Genomic DNA, 20953 nt, shown 5'->3' on the forward strand with positions numbered 1-20953 from the left:
TTTGCCCCAAACAGCACCCTGACAGAATTTGGACAAATCTGCTATAACTTCTCATTATGCATGGCACAACCGATGCCAGTGGAACCAAATCAAACTGTTGAACCAAATGGACTACACAAACCATAGGGAAGAAAGAATGGAGTATCAGGAAGAAAGGTCCAAGGAAGGAGATAGTGAAGCTTTGGCACTTTAGCCAACTTCCTGAGTACAAATGTAGAAGAGAGGGCTCTTTGCATGTGAGGTACGATTGTTCATGTAACGACTGCAGTACTGTGTTCAAACAACCTGTTAATGGGTAGCCCTCCCAGATCAGATCCCAGTAGTAACAATAGAGTGTACTAAGAAAAGTCAAAATATTTCATCAAAACAAAAGTTATTTATTTGTTATAAATACACCACAACCCAACATTTTTGGATTAACAGATTTATTTGAAACTGTACATGAGAATTCAGTGGATATGCATCACAGCTACCTTTGAGGATACCAGATTTCTCCAATTAACTTGTCTACAAGACATACTTTGTCAAACAATGTGATCAGATTATCCCAAGTTAGTTACATGGCTATGGAAGAGAATCATATGTGATGCAAGAACAGTTACAGCAAAGAGAGTAAGAACAAACTGGATTATTGTACACACTGGATCACTTTGGAAACATGAAATTCTTTCCAACAGAGCATGTCTATACAGCATCATTAGTAAACGTTTTGCAATAATAGAATTATTCTTAAAAAACTAAACAATGTTAGCTTCAAATATAACTTAGCTATCCACTATGCTTATAAAGGACAAACATAGGACTTAACTGTTGAAAGTATTCTCCTTTAGAGGTAAATACATAGCAAAAGTATTTAAAATTGAAACCAAGGAGGGGTTTAAGCTGATATTTAAGTATTTCACTGACTAGGGAGGGAGTAAAGCAATATGTGCTTAAGTACTTGACTGAATCAGGGCCCCATATTCATTAAAGCATGTTGAGGAAAATATACACACTGTATAGATAGGGATATTTCTCCCTCATAATCCACTGTTAAGATGAAAAAGTCCTGTGCTGATGCATGCAAAAAGGGGCTGATACTGTCCCCACAGATTTCATTGGGAGTAGGATCAAGCTTATACTCATTTAGTTATGGCACTTCATTTCCTGTTAATAACTTTGACTGATGTATACAAGTGTCCATGACACTTCATCTTCACTATACTCTTTTCCCCCACAATCATACATAATGAAATTCATCTATCTGTACAAGCATAATATTAGAATTCAATGTGCAAAACACAATACAAAGTTCTACATTTGAAACGCTTGTCTCTTTAGTTCATTTCAAGCAAATTACAAAGAACTACGGAATAGCAGGATAATGCTACTGATTTATATACAGTACAGCATAAGACACTGAGAAATATAAATATTCTGTTGGCCTCTAAAATTAATATTAGTTTTTCTCCATAAGTTAAGATTGTGTGATTAAAAAAGAACTGAACATTGTTGCCATTTATCTCATACCTATCTAAATACAAAAAAACCTTCAATACAATAGTCCTTGCCTCAAAACTAGTTAAACTGTTTAAATAAGTCAGCTTGCCACAGCTATTAAATCCAGGTATTCAGACACCTGAGTATGGAACATTCCCATCTGTTCAGAGGAATTTGAATTGTTAACATAACCCACTATATGATAGTGAACTAAATACTTTTGTTTCATAGAAACAACTCACATTTGCCTCCACAGGGCAAATGGTCTATTTACAGATACATTAGGACTGCCTAACTGACAGTGAGTGTACTGAACTCCAAGACACAAGGAGTTTAATATGGTGAAGCTCTTTGCTGAACCGCCTTCCCCTTCAGGATACGTCGTATCTGAAGAAAAGAGAGAGACACAAAGATTAATATGCACCTTACCATACTCAATCATTCTAAATATCTAAAACCCAAACCTGTATCTCTTTCCTGCTAATAGCTTAGAGTCTGAGCCCATTCATTTCAGTGATTTGCCCTAAAGTTAAATGATTTATGCCACTGTAAATGAGGTCAGAATTACTTACTTGCTTAGAGAACAACAAGTTTTTATTTGTTATGAGCATCTAGCACAGTGGGTTCCTAGTCCTCGCTGGGGCTTCTAGGTGCCACCACAGTACAAATAAGTCAAGAACTAGTCAGTATTCACAAGATTGGGCCTTATGTGCTATGAAGTTATGACACTGGGGAGAAAAAAAAAGCTAAATATTGGTTCTACAATAAAAAGCTATTAACGCTACAAGTACCTTCTAGAATTCTGTGCATCTGACATGTTAAAACTACACATGATCCTGATCCTAAAAATTTAGATTTTAAAGGAAACGGTATTTTTAATATCTTGTTTAAAGATTACTATTTAATTATGTAAGGGAATGCTCAGGATAATCGGACTGGGCCAAATCCTGGTCCGACAGAAACCACTGTCCCACTGTATTGAAGAGTCTAGAGTTGTACAAATTGGGTATAGCAAATCTGCTATGTGATTCAGAGATAAGCAAACTGAACTGCTAGACTCAAAAAAAAATTCAATTCACGTTTCTGAAGAGCCAACCACCATTCCTGAAACTAAGATCAGCCAATCACTATCTACGCTACTAGCCTTGTGACTCCCCGAGCAACTTAACTTTTAATTGCTTCAAGCTTTACATTTAGCATGTCGCAATTACAAGAGCATTGCAATGAGGGGAAAGGGCTATTGGAATACTCAATTGTCCTATGCAGAATGGTCACACTATTCTGCTCTCTTAGGAAAGAGAACAGGGAGGGTCTCATCTGAAATGAGAACTCAGAAATGTGTTGATAGCTAGGTCTCTCATAGAGGACTTCTAGAGGGAGGGCTTCAAAAACCATCACTGATTTGTATCAGTTGTCAGCAATTCCCAGAAAAGGACTGAAAGAATTTGAAGGGTTTTTTTTACCTGTTCTCCTACAGGGCCATCAGGAACCAGGTGAACTGGTTGCTCATTCTCCAAGTTTCTAGCACTTGGATCAGCTCCCTTTCGCATCAGCAGACGAACTGCATCCAACTGAGTCAACCGATACTGTAGGCTGGCAGCCACATGGAGTGCTGTGTTGCCATTGTAAGCCTAGTGAACACGAGAGAGTAACACTATTAAGGATAGGAAGGTTTATGAACCACAGTGCACACACAATGCCATTACCATACAACAACATTCTACTCCACTGCTGAATTCAAGAAAGATACCATACCTTTGCGTTAACGAAAGAGAGGCAGTTAGGTAGATCCAAAAAGAAACGAATAAGCTCCAGATTGGCTTCTTCTGCTGCCAAATGCAGAGCCGAGCGACCACTTTTACCATCCTATCCAAAATGGAAAGAAAAAAAAAACAAAACACTTTCAGTATTACATGCTGGACATTTGGTGGTTCCACTGTGAGAACACAAACATATATGGACATTCAAGACAAAAAGGGAAATAAACATTTTCATGGGGAAAAAAAAATACCTGCCTTTCCCACCCCACTGGTATTGTAATTCCATGAACACACTTAAAATTAATCCAAATTAAAGCAGAGTTAATTCTTCTTAAAAGTAAGTATTCTGGATTTAACACACAATGGGCCAGACCCTCAGCTGGTGTTAACACTGGCACAGTTCTACTGAAGGCAAGGGAGATGGGCCAGTTTGTCAGCTGGTGAAAATTTGGCACACTACACACTTGAACTGGATACAAGATCAGCATTTAACTCAAATTCAAATGTCAAGAACGGTGCAAAACTAGCACCTAATTATTATGGATATATCAGACTGCTTCCAGTGACTTTCCCTTTACATAAGGCAGAATTACCAACACTGCAAAAATTAGTTCATCTAAAAATTAAGCGGTCATTCCCCTCTCCTAATATCTATTGTTTGCACTGTCTGGCCTGAATAAATGTAATGTTCCTATTCCAATCACATAAATTAGATCCTACTGTGCTTTGATGCTTTTTTTTTTTTAAATCTGCTTCATTTGTAGTAAGTGATTCTTTTCACTTGGAGAAGTCTTTTGAGACCAGTCAGTCCCCAGTTAAGGAATTATTGCTCTTACTTTTGCTTCGACAGAGGCTCCCATTTGGATCAGAGCTTTGATGGTGTCCACCAGGCTCTTGTTTTTCAACAGAAGCTCCTGGACTTCAGGAGAGTGCGGCGGCTGACTGTTCCGGAGTTCGTGCACCACAGCGTTATGGGCCAGCACGGCACAGTGCAAAGCTGTGAACCCTTAAAATTAAAAAAAATTCAATGAGCAAACAGTAAAGAACCAATGGACAGGCGGCTTGTTTCAAAAGGGGCTCCCTTCCATGGTTCCACTTTTCTGACTAACACCAGATGTCCTTGCGCTGCTCTGTGTTTGTGATGTCAGGGGTTAAACAGTAACCAGTTCTCACAGCAGGTGTCTAATGGAAGAACTGATTTTCAGAAGACTGCATTATAACATGTACTTTAGACTAAAAACTGTTCACAGAGCAAGTTTCAATTTAAAGAGCTTTCACCTGAATTGATGGTTTGCTCTGTATTCCTTATTCTTCCCTCGATACTCAGCCACACCAGTTATTAGATTGGTATTAGATTAGAACTTGATAGATGTATGTTTTAAACATTTATCCACCAGAGTTAATGTAGAAGTCGTGCAAAATCCAAGAAATTAAGCTCTTCATAGAAACTAACAGTTTCTACTTGCTTAGGAAATCCTAGCTGATGTGCCAATCACAATTATCTTCAGGTGGGAAAGAAACATTTGACACCCCAGCTGTATTGCTTTTTGCCCAGTGTAGCATGTGTGTCAGTGGCTATAAAAACACAATAACCAGCAACTCTGAATTAAAAACAAAACAAAACCACACACACACACACAGCTGCTCACCATCATAGTTTGTTGCCTCAAGGGCCACATACTGACTACTTCCAATGGCTCCCTTCTGGATTGCCTGCAAAAGTGGGGATGAAGTACTCATTAGTTCAATCCAAAAGATATACCGGTAATTAAAGCATTTTGACACCTTGCTACAATAGTGTGTTGGGAATAAAAAAGGGAAACAATCATAATATTAAAAGGACAATACTCTTCTTTTTTAAAAAATAAAATAAAAAGGTGCTACATGATTCTACAGTCATGGCCTAATACACTGTAGATCATCTTAGAGGAAGCTGCAGGTTTCAACCTCCCTGGCCACACTATAACAGATCTAAAGGTGGCCATCCTGCAGCAAAAAAAACTTCAGGACCAGACTTCAAAAAGAAACTGCTGAGCTTCAGTTCACCTGCAAATTTGACACCATCAGCTCAGGATTAAACAAAGACTGTGAATGGCTTGCCAACTACAGAACCAGTTTCTCCTCTCTTGGTTTTCACACCTCAACTGCTAGAAGAGGGCCTCATCCTCCCTGATTGAACTAACCTTATACACACACACACACACACACACCCTGGAAATTTCCACTACATGCATCTGACGAAGTGGGTTTTCACCCACGAAAGCTCATGCTCCAAAATGTCTGTTAGTCTATAAGGTGTCACAGGATTCTTTGCAGGTTTTAGGCTATTAGTGTAAGGGATATATTTATAAAAGGCTTGTTGATAATACTTGGCAATGCAGAGGACTGTTTTCAGAATCTTCTGGGAAGGGTCATACAAGAATATAAAGCCATTAGGGATAGGGAGGAAGGCAAAGGGAAAAGATTTACAGCCTGACTCTTACCTGAAGGACTTGAGAATGCCCCTTCTCAGCACAAACATGCAATGGCGTTCTACCCCAGCAGTCTGTGGTGTTCACTTGGGCCCCCAGGCTAACGAGGTCCTGGACGATAAGATGCTGATTGGCAGCCACAGCCACCTGAAAGGCACTCTGCAAATATTGAGAAACAAAGTTAACATATTAGTCAGCTGTTATCTACCAGGAAATGGGGATTAAATATATCCCCACTACAAAACTATTAATAAAACAATGCCTATGGACGCTGGGAAGCTTGGACAAAACTCCAAGAACATAATCTTACTGATTCTGGGGAATCCACTGAACTGGTGACAGCCCAAGGTGGCATGCAGGCTCAACCTTAGGTTTAATATTAACAGGCATTCCACCACACTTGGCTTAGAGTTTGGAAATGTAAAGCATTTGGAAGCACATACAAGAGGCTGGGACATAGAGAACCTCACCTGGCCATTGTGTTCTTTAATATCCAACATGTGCAGAGCAGCCATCTTTCTAGCAAGAACATAAGACAGAGCCCGTCGGCCCTGGGCAACAGCAATGTGAAGGAACCTGCAGGGAGGGGCACAAATACAGAGAGAGAGCGAGAGAGAGAGAGAGAGAGAGTTACAATTTAACTGTGCAAATAGGGGACGTACCATTAGAGAAATACAAGTGCAGGATATACATGCTACAAGCATTCCACATTCAATGATGGCATGCAATTTGTGCTTTCGTTTTAATTCACCTAAGCACTGATCTACATCAGATTCTACAACAGTGAAGTCATATGAGATACTGGGTACCGGCAATATTACTGTACCACCTTTATTTGATAGGAGAAGCTATCACACATTCTCAACATGCACCCACTGCTAATACGTGAAAGGAATCCCATTCCAACCCAACAATCCACAGAATCAAGCATAAACAATCCACACACTTCTAATTTAGCAGTGGTCAAATAAACAATACTCACGTGTCCCCATCTGAGTCTTTTGCAAGGATCTGCTCTTGAGAGATGTTGGCCAGTTTGTTCTCTTCCTGTTCCACTTGCCACTGAAAGAATGACTTGCCCAGCTGTGTCGTGTTTCTGACAATACCTTGGTGTTGTAGAGAGGCATTCAGAGCAGCCAGAGATGAATTATGTCCATCGAGTGTACTGCAGTTGTTATTTTGCACTAGGCCAAAATTCTGAGCGGGGGCATTGACATCAGATTGCTGATGGGCAGTGGCTAGAGGCTGGAGTATATTCTCTGAGTGTTCAGATTCATTCAAGAGAGATGCGAAACTTTGGCCTGGGCAATACGGCAGTTCGTGGCTTTCAAAGACATTCTGTTGGTACGCAGGGGACTGGTCATTGCCAGAAAATGGCCTGTATTCCAGTAATGAATCTTGAGTATATTTCTGTGGCAAATCCTGGGTCTGTGAGGAAGAAAACTGGTAATTCTGGGGTGGATCCAGCATTTGTTGGGGACTGTTGGCTTGGAAGGCTTGGTACTTCTCAGACGGGGAGAAAGCCTGTGCCCCTTGGATATCCTGATATCGTTCCCCTGGTGAGTTATGGTTAGATATGCTGTGCAGCCAGCTGACCTGCACTGTGTTCAAAGAAACAGGATTTGACTCATTCTTAATATTTATAATGTTCTGAAGCATGTCAGAACAATTATGTTTTGGTTCATTTTTATGGGCTTCTTCCATGTTATCCATAGAGGTTGGTGTTTGTGGTGGTGTCTGGAGAAAAATTAACAAAAAAAAAAAAAAGTAAAAATTTATTTGGCTGACCATTTCCTATTACACAAACCAAGTAGAAAAATAATTTAATGTTAAATATTATATAAATATTTACCAAGAGGTGAGAATGGAAAGTAGCTGGTCTTTTGTAACTGGGTCCATCACAGAGAGACTCATGAGCCTTTCTTTTACCACTGTGAGAGAGTATGTTCTTCAATTCTGTTCAAAGAAAATGCATTTATGATCAGTTTTTAGGTTACTCTTGAAATCTACTTTGCAAATATTCTAAAATATTTACACAGATATTGCACAGAGGCATACAAAAGTAAGAACACTTGTACCTGTAAACTGTTCGTAGTTCATCAATCCTGCTTGTGCCTATGTAGAAAATAAGTACATTATTTTTTAAAAAGCCAAAACTAATTTAAAAGGAGCTCTTTAAATAATAAAATAAAATAAAAATGCAAACACTAACTATCCCCCTGTCCCTTAAAGCAGCCCTAACAGGTGATGGCCTGACCATATTTTCATTTTTTAATCTCCATCAGACTGGATGAAGAAAAAAATCCTTTATTTTTAAGCCCACTCTTACAAAAGAGTTCTACAGAATTTTAGAGAAAATTATAAGGCTTTTCGAGCCATCTTATAGAATGTACCAGAATTATATCCAGGCTATAGAATTTGATACAGTGGTTCAAAAAAAAAAAAAAAAAAAAAAAAAAGAAAAAAAAAAAAAACCCACACCTATACATTCTAATAAATTCCATAGAATCAGAGAAAATTCCATGGAAACCCATCAGCGTCATCCCTATTAACTTCTATAGGGGTTTTACATAAGAGAATCCTCCTCAAGACCCTTATGGGTTGTCCACGAGAAAAAAAAAAAAACAAGATCAAGACACCCTTCTAAGATATTCCTCGCTCTGGGGTTCCCAACACATCTCATTTCCTGTTTCTGTCTATTGGATTGCAGGCTCCTCAGAGAACACACCACCCACCCACCTTCACTCTTGAGTCCTGTACAGCACTGAGCAGGCCATCAGCTCTGAGGAGCAATTAAATAGTTCCCTTCTCAGAATGCCGCACCCCTCAACCCTTTCCAGAATTCTATCAGACTGCATAGTGAGTTTTCATAGTTTCAAATGTAAGTGTGTGTTTATGTGCGCTTCATTTGGAAAATAATGTTTAGTAAGAAAAAAAACTTTCAAAATGTGTTTCTTTTAGCAAGCACAGTGAAACTGCCTGCTGGCTTCTTCCAAGTTACCTCCCAACCACAACTTCTTTCCTCTTCCTATTTTGGGAGAGAAAAATACCTCTGCTCATATGGACATCAGTAAGGAACCAAGTTTGGTTTCAGTGTTATCAGGTGGTGCATCTCTTCATTCAGAGCTGAACTCATTTCGCCAGAGCTGAATTTGACCCATACTATCAAAAATACTGAATTACCTTGAATTCATCAGCAACATGGCCTGAGGACATCTTTTTGTTGCTTCTAATGTGCAATAGGAGCTCCTTCACTGAATTTTTCACACGAACCCCTTGGAAAGGTCCTCTGTGCTGCTTTCCTCCCCCCATTTGGTGTTCAGCTGTTGAAAAAACAAAACAAAAACCAAAATTAATGCATCAGCACAATCCTGATCCAAGGAGGCACATCAAGAAACAACTTCAAACTCTGCTTTCAACTGAAAATGCAGACAGTCCTTTGACATAAAAATATATTGCACAGAACACTGCCAGCCAGCGTTTCAGAAGAATATAAGCTGTATGAATTTTATTCTTCTGGAGTCTTCCAAACCCCCAACTCTTATTGGTTAACAAGCTGGAAAAAACATAACACATCAGCATAATAGTGGCTAGAAGCACCAGTCACAGAGCAGGACCTCACTCATAGGCACTGTACAAACACAGGAACAAAAACAAAACAAAAAGAAACTGTCCCCTGCCACAATCTATTACATATAAAAAAAGATGTCAAAATGCTACAAGGGTTTGTATAATAATTTTCAGAATTACTTGTGTTTGTTATCTCCATAGTGACTGAAAGTGCAGCTTTAAGAAAGAAAACTTGCTTTGTTAGAAGTACAATACAACTGTGACACTCCAGGCCTGACCTCTTCTGTCTCACATCCTCTTTAAAATTAAATCAGTTTTGAAGCTACAAAAACAGAAGTGGAAGACAGGAAATGATGACCTAAGGCATTCAACTTGCAAAAGGAAGTTATGTGACCTGACAAGGAAAGTACACAGTCTAGCATAGAAAAAATCCCTATACTGAAGTCTTAACTGGAAATTAGAGTTCAGGTTCCAAATTTCCCTGGCCAGCAGGTGCTGGGATTTCTGTCTGGGAAAGAGGAAATAAAGACCACTGATGTCAAGTAGGAGTCTCTCTATGGTCTTCAAAGACCTTCATCCCAGCAAACAGTCCAAGAGCCCCAGCTTTCCTTAGCTAGAAGCAGGGCCTTTGAGTGAAGGCATGAAGTGGAAAAAGAGGCTGACAGGTCATTCCTACCCAGAAAGATGATGTTTTGTTTTTAAAAAGACAGTATAAACAAGATTATTAAGATTGCTGAAAACATTAACCATATAAGCACAAACAAAAGTCTTATGAAAGATAAATCCAACCAGATCCAAATCAAATGGGGGGAGGGTTAAGATTATTTGGGGAGGAAGGACATAATGCAAATATATCAAATAGTTATAGAGAGCTACATTAAAATGGAGGAGCAAACATTTTCAATGACTTTTTTTAAACAAACCGCTGTAGAAAAAAAGACGGCTTCCAAATTGTACTGACATCCCACAACATACAGCAACACGCACACAAGCTAGCTTTTGATACCCTTACTCCACATGCAGAATTCCACTTAAATCAATGAGATTACTTGTGGAGTATGGTGCTACTTACCATGAGTAAAGGGTATTAAGGGTCTGGCCCTATGGGCCTCATCCTCCAAGGTGCTGAGCACCTACTATGAAGTGCCAAGTGCCCTCCCCACCTACTGAGCAAAGGCTGTTGAGGGTGCTCTGCTGAGCTCACAGGATTTTGTCCTATAAAAGATGCACTAGACTAGAGGATGAATCATCTAATGCAAAACATACTGGTAGTTTCTTCTCCCATTTGAAGGTTGGTTTCAAAATGACAGTTTTTCTAAAGCATTTTCTTCCTAGCCTATTTTCAAGCCTCGAACAGTTATGACTTCGCAGCCATTCGTTTTCAAAGTATCCCTTGTAACCAACTTGCTTTACACACCGGTTGTGCCCACCCCTCCCCCTTCCTCACTTCAATATAAAATTTAAAAATTATTAAGGGGCAGCAAAAAAAAAAAAAAAAGGCAACAACAGCACACGGCCAAGTTTGCGACTATTTACACGTGATCTTCTACTCATCGCAACTTCTTACAACTTTGGGATCTAGGTGCTGTATAAACACAGGAGATTTGAAGCGAGCACGAGCCTCTTTGGCCAGAAGAGGAAATAAGCCGCAGCAGACGCCTGGGAGGTAGTTGCACGGATGACTCTGAAGCGGCACTTTTCCCCTCAGAAGATCAGCACGGCCGTGTGGCCAGTGCAGCCGCCCCGGGGGCGGAGGAGGGCGGCAAGGCGCGGGGAGCCCCGCAGCTGCCCAGCTGGCTCGGCTGACTGCGGACGCGCCCCTGCAGCGCCAGGGCGAAGGCAGAGGCTCGGCTCTGCCTTCGAGGGGCCCGCGCTGTGCGCTGGCTCTAAATGCCCAGGCTCGCAGCGCCGCCGGCTAACAAATAGCCCCCAGGAGAAGCACGCAGCGGGGAGCGCGTCTCTCCCCGCGGCCCGGCTGGCGCCTACCTTGCAGGGCTTGGCGGCCGCTCTCCAGGGAGTCCCTCCTCCGGCCGCCGCCGCCGCCGCCGCTGCTGACGGACAGCTCGGAGTCGGAGCCGGGTGACCCCGGGGCGGAGTGAGCCGGCGAGCAGCTGCCGTCGCTGGAGTAGGGGGAGGCGCTATAGAAATAGGCCAGGTTGAAGGGGCTGCTCATGGAGTCGCCGTCGGCCGGCGCCTCCCGGTTGCTGTCCACGATCATGTTCCGCGGGGCGGGCCGGGGAGACTGGCGTGAAGCAGCAGCAGCAGCACCCACCGCGGGCTGAGCCAGGGCGCTGAGGAGTGGGAGGCAGAGGGGGCGGCAGCGGCTCTAATAGCGGCCCCGCCCCGGGCCGCGGGGAAGCAGCAGGCGCCCCGGCCATTGGCCGCGGCCGGGCGTGATGCGCTGCCGAGGGCGGGAGTTCCCGTAAATGCCCAGGATTGGGCAACACCCCGCTGGCTGCACTTGGTTAGCGCGGCCTGCCCGGTGTCCGCGCCTGGGTGGGTGAATCATTAGCCCGCGGCAGCCCAACCCCCCCCCCCCGCCCCTACTGCAAGTGTTTGTCCCTCTCCGGTCCATTTCCTGCGGGGTGGAGACAGGCAGAGAGGGACAGAGCCACAGCCCTCTCCTGTGGACCGCTGAGCACAACCGCATCAACCCAGTGAGTCATTGGCTGGGGGGAACTTCGACTTTTGACCAGCTGATATGGCATTAGGGACCACATAACGATACATAAACAAACAGGGGAACGAGGAAGAGGAATTACTTTTCATTACCCACATTTTCTTTTCGATATCAGGTGGAAGAGGAGGGTTGTTTTTGTATGTATTTAATCTATACACTCAAATCTAACCACCTGTAGAAATATTTGCATGGTTAACTACGAAACAAAAGCAGCTACCATACAAACTTTTCATGCCAATGTCAGAAACACAGTAGTCACATAAAGCTTAAAATTCACATATTTCCACCAGCAGTCTTATCATGTGTGAGCATTCTTGTTGACTGCAGCAGGCCTTGGTTTTGCAAAATCAGTTCATAGATTTTATAGATGCAGTAAATTGATTTTTCTCTCTTCCCAAACCATGTTCAATTCAACAGCACACTCAATAATGCTGCACTGATAGCGGGTAGCTATTGTCACTATTTCTTAGGCCTAGTCAACACTTAAATCTTTAGGTCAACATAGCTATTGTGCTTAGAGATGTGAAAAAAACACACACTTGAAGGCTGTAGCTATGTCAGTCTAACTCCTAGGGTAGACACAGCTTGCTCAATGGAAGAATGCTTTGCTTGACCTAGTTACCATAGCTCAGGGAGGTAGTGTTCCTACAGCAATGGAAAAGCCTGTTTCCATAGGCTGCATCTACAGTGCCACAGCTATGTCCCTATAGTCCCCATAGCATAGACATAACTTTACTACAAAGATGTGAGATCCTTTCACCCCAGAAAAAATTCTTTGCACACTTGGTAACTGATGAATGACTCCCTAAACTAGTTTTCTGAGAACTGCACAGACTGATCAGACTTTACATGTCTACAGCTGCCCTACACCAAAAGCTCAATATTGTACATAGAACTGGAGTGTTACCTAGTTCTTTAGTGGTTAGGTGTGGGTGGGTGTTTTGTTTTAACTATTGTTGCAAATGGGTTTCCCTTCTTAACAAGCACACAGTAGTTTACATGTGAAGAGTATATAATCCAAATAATTAGATCATGTTGCAATTATCAATAACATTCTCATTAAAATGTCAAGATTAATTAAAAAAACCTTTCACACAAAATCAAATTCATTGTGTTATCTGTATTGTGGAAGCTCCCAGTGGTCCCAGTAAAGTTCATGGCCCCATTTTGTTAAGCACTATAAAAACACATAGGAAGAGAAGAGAACATTCCCTGAATATTACCTTGGGGAAGTGGTTCTCAACCCAAGGGCTGCTTGTGGCCCAGTCAGCACACTGCTACAGCCCATATGACATCCTCAGGGCCATACAGGTTGTATATATATTGTGTGGATTTGGCCCACATAACATATACAGAGCTGCAGATGCAACCCACAATAGTAAATAGGTTAAGATACCACTATCTTAGAGTGGTGAACTTTGGGTGAACTTAAGTGGAGCTCTATGTCCCATGAAGAATATTGCATAAAATCTAGCTTCAGTTTAATTGTTTTGATTTAACTAGGGTTTTCTGATTTTTCTATTCTATTTCTAAGTTTTTCTTCTCCGCTCCATTCCTTAAAGGTATTTGAGGTCTAAATCCTAGTTTCTATCCTAGCATCCAAAATCCACTCAAGTCACCACACTAAGTTCATTAGTAGCGATTTCTACAGAGACATCTTATTTATTAGGCCCTCTGATAAAAGCCTATGTTCAAGTAAGGTAGATTAAGGTCTTTCTAACTCCACTGAGCTCTGTAAACAAAAACCCTTTCTATTTCACATACCCCCATTTATTGCACAGGATCCGCTCACTGGCTCACATCAACCTTATAAAGGCTGTTGCCATTTCCCAGTAACTTCCATATACATAACAATAATTTTATGTTGCCACATTTAGGTATTAAAACCATCATGCTAAAGGTCTTGAACATCAAGCAGGATCTCTGGTGGCTCCACTGGCGAAGACCCCAATAAACGTGTCCAGTATTGGAAAGTCTTCCTCGGGTAGAGGACACGATAGTGGCACAAAGAGGCTGGAATATCTACTCCTCTGAGGGACCAACATAGAGCAAGCACAGCCAAAAATGAGAGAGGCACTGGCAGAAACATGAGGTCCAGTAGATGCAATAATTCAGCACATGCAACTACCAGCCTCGCCTGGTGGGGCTCTAATAGCACATTAATGCAACAATACTCACAGCTCCACAGGGCAGGTGTAAATTGAGGTCAGAATATTAGACCCAGCTCAAATACAATCAAATAGAATTGTACCACCTTCATTTTCTGTTACTGTGTGCAACAAACTCTCAGGCAGTGGATAGCTTCCCTATGATAGACCCTCACATGGGCTCATATACTCATCAGTTATAGGCTGTGAATATGAGGTGCTAGTCAAAAAAAATACCACTGACCTAGGACAGCAAGAGCCAATGTTGTTTTTCTGAACAAGTCATGCAGTTATGCAGTGTACCATTCATGCCAACTAGTGGCCAAAGTTGGAAACAAACATTTTACTGAAACATTGCTTTAATAAACAAATTCACAAGTAAATACCTACATTACTTCTATAATATTTGGGCATCGTACAAAATTAAGCAGTGCATTATTATCTCCTTTAAAAGATATAACTCTTCTCCCTCTCTCACTTTAAACTGCTGTCTTATGCTGGTCAAATATTGGTGGACAGAAGGTATACCAACCTGGTTTTACCTTGACTAGATGTTCCTGATCACTGAAACTACTTAGACATGTAACAATTAACCAGTTAGCTTAATCATAGTTACATGTCTCAGCACCACAGTACTCTTTAATAATGACAGTATGAATTCAGTTTAAGAGACATGATTTTGCCAGCCAGCTTTGAACTAGTGCTATTTTACTCTTCATAACACAGATCAAAAACGTTTGAAACACCATAGAGCAACAATTTAGAGCCAGAATCTGGCCCCTGCTCCCAGAAAAGGAATGTAAAGAGGCCACAACCACCATTAGCAGAATATCCTCTGCAAGGAATGACTTAGCGCTGATGTATATGGGCCTATGCTGCCCACAGCATGGAGAAGTACAAGAGTTATGGTAGGGATTCATGGGGGAGTGGCTGGAGGGAGTGCTCTTTGGTCTGGCAAATCTGGGCTGCAGAGCAGCACGTAAGTGGCTGTGCAAGACTTCTGGAAGTTAGAGAAGTGTCTGGGGTTGCTCTAACTCACACTGGAAACTGCTCCAGACCCCAGAATCTAAGAGGCACAAAAACAGAATCGAGAAATCTTTGCCCTGTCCCTTCTGGCCATCATGCTCTGTGCTTTACCTCCCAAGAGCTCATAAACTTTAGATTCATATACACCAGTCAACTATGAACTGTTTGTGATACGATTCCTTTATCAACATATTTCTGGGATGGGATCAGCAGAACATTGCCTAAGTTGTCTAAAGTGAAAATACAAATGTTACAATTGACAAACGTATTCCATTATCTAGGCAAATATTTGCTGTACTAAGGCTCCTGATGTCAATACTCTTTACACTAGAATAAGTATATTTAGCCTGGCGCAGCAAGCTGTTGAGTCAATTTATACAAATATAGCTGCCACACCCTTGTGTGCCAGAAGGATTTCTAAATAGCACTCCAAAATATAGTCAAACATAACATTGTACTTGTCTTTTGAATAGTATCACAGTATTTGGAGGCTAAAGCATAGCAATTATTTTCTCTTCAGAGACTACTCAGAAGCAGTAGATAAGTTTGCTTTAAGTTTGAACAAGAAGACTGAACAGCTCAGTGGATTGGAAATGGGATGCGACACCTTTTACCTCTAAAATCCAGCACAGGGAACCTTGTATTGCTTCTGACTTCATTATACTTGTTCTGATCCCTTTTTTGTGGATGGTGGTTTCCGGAGATGTCAGGCTAGAACTAAACTGACTTCTAGAAAGATTGTGTTTGTGTGTGTTGTATGCTCATACATAATTCTTCATGTTAAAAGGAAAACCGGGAGTGCTCATACACAGTAAATATTTTAGGGTCCAAACCTGTTAGGTACAGAATGCCCTTAATACTCCTTTTTTCTTCATTGGGAGCTAAGGGTGCCCAGCAACTCATGGGATCAGGCCCCTACTAAGGGCAAAAATGAAATAAGGTTGGCCTCTCTCCAACTGTGGGCAAAACAGAGCCAAGATCAGTAGGGAGGAGAAACATCAGATCTCCCATGTATTATGAAACTGCTACGCAGCTAATCTGAATTCTTTGTAAGTAATGCTTTCCCATAAGCAATTTCTCCATACCACTTATTCGCTGCTAGCACTCCTCCTCCACATACAAACTGCTGTAGGTGATCATCATTTTTCATTAGGTTCCCGCTCTCATTTCTATTGTAAGGGCCTCAGGGCAGGGACTGGTCTCTAAAGCAACACGCACAGCAGTGACACCATAATGTAAAGATAATTAATAAGCAAAACGCAGATTTCCCCATGACAAAGAGCAATGTCACATCACCCGGTACGGATATCTTATTCACTAGTGTGGGATACATACCACATGTGGCTGAATGTTTTGCTCACCGATTTTTACCATGCCATTCCTCTTGGAATGAACATTAAGGCTAGGATTTGTAAATACTGCCTTGGTGTTCCAGAGCACACATTTTAATTTGTTACATCTAGATCGTGTCTTAGGAACATGCAAACACTTCATTCACCAATGAAATTAAGTCACCTTATGGAGTGGGCTGCAACAGCTGTTTAACAAAGCACAGTATCACCATTCAACTGGGTAGGACTGGAAGAGGGGAAAAAGTCTTTAACCAATTGAAATGACATGGAGAATTTAGATAGTCAGAATTAGCTACTCAAATTGGAATATGGCGAGGACCCTAAGTTTCCAGTCTCACGACCCATATGCACTGCATTGCCTTGGTGTAATGGGTGAAGGGTAAGTTAAGGAGGAAGTCTTTCTTCTATGGACCTGATCCAAAGCCTACTGAATTCAGGGAGCTCCTGAGATTCAGTTGTCCAGCTTTCATCTATAAATCAGCATGAAATTCAAGAAGCAGGAAATTTGATCATAACAAAGCTCCTAAACCAATGCCAGTGAGCAGACAAAATTTTGCCATAGCAAGGAAAGTGTTGAAAGTCGTGGTTAAAAGTTACATAGTACAGGCATAAACTGTATGTCTTGGGACCGACTTTGCCCTCTATTAAATGTATGTAATCCTCATCCACTGGACAGCACTAGTCTATCTGAGGGCGGTGTTACATATTTAAAAGGAGTCATCATAGTCATGGATAACAACAAATTACAGCAATATATCAACCCTATATAATTCAGTTTACAATTTCAGGACTCTTGGAAATAAGCCACATGACCCAGGTTGACAGCTAACAAAATTCTGTTCTCAAATAACTGGGAGGGGGGCTGGCATTGGGGGGGAAGAGCTCTCAGTTCCAGCATTCTGTTCTTCCTACCAGGCAAGAAAACTGAGCTGGGAATACAAAATATCTAAATCCAGATCCATCATGCAGATGCGATTGCAGAATTTTGTTTTGGAGGAGCCAGGCCATGGGCAAAGTTGGATTCACATCTCCTACTCACTACTATTGCCCTTTTCATTACAGTCCCTTAAAAGGGGGCTTGGGACACAAACAATTTTAACCTCCACGACCTACACTTGCTCACGCAGCAGTGATATGCTGAGGTTAGTCTCAGGAATTCAGGGAGGGGAAGCTGATAGGAACACAGGATCAAGAGTAACACTCCTCCTTTTGTGCATTTCCTGTAGGCATGAAGCAAAACGTAACACCTTCTGCAAAGAAAACCGGAAAACTAATAACCAAAAAGGAAAAGGGTGTCTGTCTTGCTTTATGAGTTTCAATTTGAGCAGAAAGGTGCCCTAATTCTAAGTGTTCCTAGGTGCTTTTTGTCCTTTATTATTTGGCTTTATGAAATGGTAACCTAAGACGTCAGGACATCATGCTTGGTTTGCTCTGCCACACAATGACATACAGGAAGAATATATCCTATCCATGTCTATCACCAAGGTATCCAACCCCCAAACAACTACTCCAGGTAGCAGAACTATGTCCAAATGTATCTACTCTCTCCAGCATCCAGACCATGTTTTGTCCTTTACAAGAGTCACTTTGCCCAATTCTGTAACACATTCCCTCACCTTCTGATAAGATGTGTGATACAATGAAATAGGATGCTATGCAAGAGTCAATAATTTACATTAAATGATAAGCCAGAGAAGCTCCTACTGGCCAATAAACTTTGTTTCAGTCCTCCAAGTAATCAATAAGTTCCCATTCATGATAAATATTTATTTCCCTTCCTTATATGTATTTGTCTACAGTCTGTATTATGTATTACAACTTGCTACTCACTTTAGATTGCAGCTGTGTTGCTTCCACTCTATCCTCCTGCAGTTCATTGATAAATTACAAACAAAAATAAAATGTAATGTAGCCAAAGCTACTTGAAACAACTGCTTCCTAAAACAGATGCCTCATCTAATACTCTAAGCTTCTCTGCTTCATCCATCATCCATTTTTACACAAGCCATGATAGTTACCAAAGGGGATTTCCATTAGGATTTTCAAAAGCACCTAAGTATTTTAGGCACTCAAGTCCCAGTGAAAATCAATGGGATTGAGCTCCTAAATTACTTAGGTGCTCTTTAAAATCCCACTCTTCACTTAAGCTCCTTCATTCCTGAATGTCAACTGTTAACATTAGCCAAAATCATACATTTTAATACACCTGGTATTCCACTACAGAAATAACTAGACAATGATAGCACAAGCAATTTCCAAGGCTGTCCAACGGGAAAAAAATACAGTTATATGCCTTCTATTATGATTTTTAAATTATAAAAGTAAATAATAAAATAATAGTGTACCTTCATTTCTGTAGAGTGATTTAGATATCTACAAAATAAGCAATTACTTTGTTCCCCACTGGTAACCGATCCTCAATAATTACCAAATCTGTGTGAGAGAGAAAAGGATACAGCAGTTTCTTCCGAGATGTAATAATGAGAAGCAGCAGCAGCAAGGAAACTCCCCCCTCCACGCTCACACAAGCCCTACTCACGTTAACTCGTAGCCAAAAGAGAAGAGACCTGACTCTATTTACATACAGATCTGGTGTAACCTACCAGGGTCTTTATATTGTAGTGATTCAGACCCCAGTTATCTTCTGCAATGGTTAACAGGAGGTGGGAGATAGGGGAATGGTGTAACATACAAGAGGAAGTTGGGGTGGAGAGGGACGAGAGTGGCTACTTGGACTTTTTCTGCACTGTGGAAATTCCCAAGCAGGGTAAGCATCTCAGGGACATTCCCCTGCCTGAGGGGCATGCTGAAAAACCCGGACTGGCACACTGCTGCTGAAGAGGATCGAGATGCTCCACAGCAAGGCCTGGGTCCTTGTTTATTGTTACTGCAGGATCAGATTCCACTTCACTGGGATATATTATTTAAATATTTAAATAATAATATTTATTTAATTCAATTCAAAACGTTGCAACTCAGAGAGCAGGATTTCTTTCCTGGTGCAAGTTAAAGTCATTTCCGTAGGACATGCTTTGTTTTTAATGTTGCTTCTTTAGCACTCAAGTAATCAAAAAACGTTTTACTTTTTTTCCTTTTCTTACAAGACACTTTGCATCTCTGTTGCAAATGTGTTACAGGACCACTGAATAGTCACTTGCCTTTTGGCAACACTTCTACTAAGCACATACACCACCACCACATACTGCTCTATACACATTAACTAAGCTGTACAGCAGTGACACACATTGGCCAAATGCATCCCTATGGTAATTCCTTGACTGCAGAGAAATTACACCAGGGATGAATCTGCCCCAGTGGGTCACAGCCTATCTTGTGTTCCATCTATCCATCCCGCTGGCTTCAGTAGGGTGGTTTAGGTTTAACTGATACTCGTAATCCTCAGCAAATGAAGGCTTTGCATGATGAGCTAAATGTTCTACAGAATGAAAAGGTAGGTCTCCTTCATTTACCATAACAATTTTAATCAAATGTAAAATATCATCCACCAAAAGAGATGACTGTGATCTTCAGTACACTGTTGTCTCTGGAGTATTCTAAGAGCAGTTTGGATCAATCTATAAACTCGCACAGACACAAGCAGACAACCTATCCTTCCCCTGGTGATGTATGCCAGGACTTGCTACACCTATCAAACACAGCAAGCAGGCCAGTGGCACTTGAATCTTAAACATCATAGAGGTAGCATCCACTGCTTTAAGCATCCATCATTAACCCTGCCCCAGCATGCTTATAATGAATATCAATGCTGGTTGCCAGCACCAAAAAGGTAAATGCACTGAACAACCTTCCCTTAGCATCTCTCTGTGCATTTGCTATCACTGCCACCTATTGCACTGGAACGTGGATGTGAAGAACATAGCAGTAACCTCCGCCCCCGCCTGTCTGAACAAGCTGAAAGATGTATGAGATTACCTTCCCTTCCCAAAGGTGATCATTTTGAAACCACACCCCATATAGCCAGGAAGTGCTGCGTGGGTTCTGTTTTTGCTGTTCTCAGAGATATTCTATCACTGGAAAAAGGCCAACAGATAATCTTGACGCACTCAAACATTTTTCTTTGAAATAGGAGCTGTTTGTTTCAAGAAGGTTCTAGTATTTTATTATTTATTAGCTGAATGGTCGTGATGGTAGGCTCAGGCCTGTATAAATCACAGAAAAATGCATCTATGCCCAAACTATAATCCTTTTCACTCCTATGGTACCTTTCCAGGGAGGATCTTGAGGCAGTTTCCAAACATTAATTACAATAGGTCTCTCAATACACCTATGATGTATGTAAGTTCTCTTTGCAAGTGGGGACAGCTGCAGCAAAGAGCACGGCAGACTTGCCCAAGTTCACAGATAAGGTGTCTGTGGCAGAAGAAGGAACAGCACTCAGATCTGCAGGCCCCCAGACATCTGTTCTTACCACTAGCCCTGGTTCCCGCCTACATATTTTAGTATCTGT

The 20953-nt window shown here is 41.4% G+C and overlaps 1 protein-coding gene across 5 annotated transcripts in view; it reads right to left on the reverse strand.

Annotated features, from left to right (window-relative positions):
- Positions 1-356: 356 nt before the first annotated feature.
- The window catches only part of NFKBIZ (NFKB inhibitor zeta), a 28573-nt gene continuing 7976 nt past the window's right edge, over positions 357-20953 (reverse strand). For 3 of the 5 annotated variants that reach the window (XM_030582390.1, XM_030582381.1, XM_030582361.1), the window contains exons 2-12: positions 8894-9033; positions 7789-7825; positions 7563-7666; positions 6693-7447; positions 6181-6286; positions 5723-5869; positions 4889-4952; positions 4076-4245; positions 3235-3345; positions 2943-3110; positions 357-1866 (exon numbers count right to left, since the gene is read on the reverse strand). In XM_030582390.1, coding sequence (XP_030438250.1) covers positions 1813-1866; positions 2943-3110; positions 3235-3345; positions 4076-4245; positions 4889-4952; positions 5723-5869; positions 6181-6286; positions 6693-7447; positions 7563-7666; positions 7789-7825; positions 8894-9022 — 1845 coding nt within the window. In that variant the 5' untranslated portion in view covers positions 9023-9033 and the 3' untranslated portion in view covers positions 357-1812. Of the gene's footprint in view, positions 1867-2942; positions 3111-3234; positions 3346-4075; positions 4246-4888; positions 4953-5722; positions 5870-6180; positions 6287-6692; positions 7448-7562; positions 7667-7788; positions 7826-8893; positions 9034-11266; positions 11574-18830; positions 18984-20953 lie in introns of those variants that run through there. The other 2 variants (XM_030582371.1, XM_030582354.1) reach the window with 2 other exon arrangements.

This window comes from Gopherus evgoodei, chromosome 1 (assembly GCF_007399415.2).
Source record: "Gopherus evgoodei ecotype Sinaloan lineage chromosome 1, rGopEvg1_v1.p, whole genome shotgun sequence".
In the NCBI taxonomy this organism is placed as follows: domain Eukaryota; kingdom Metazoa; phylum Chordata; order Testudines; family Testudinidae; genus Gopherus; species Gopherus evgoodei.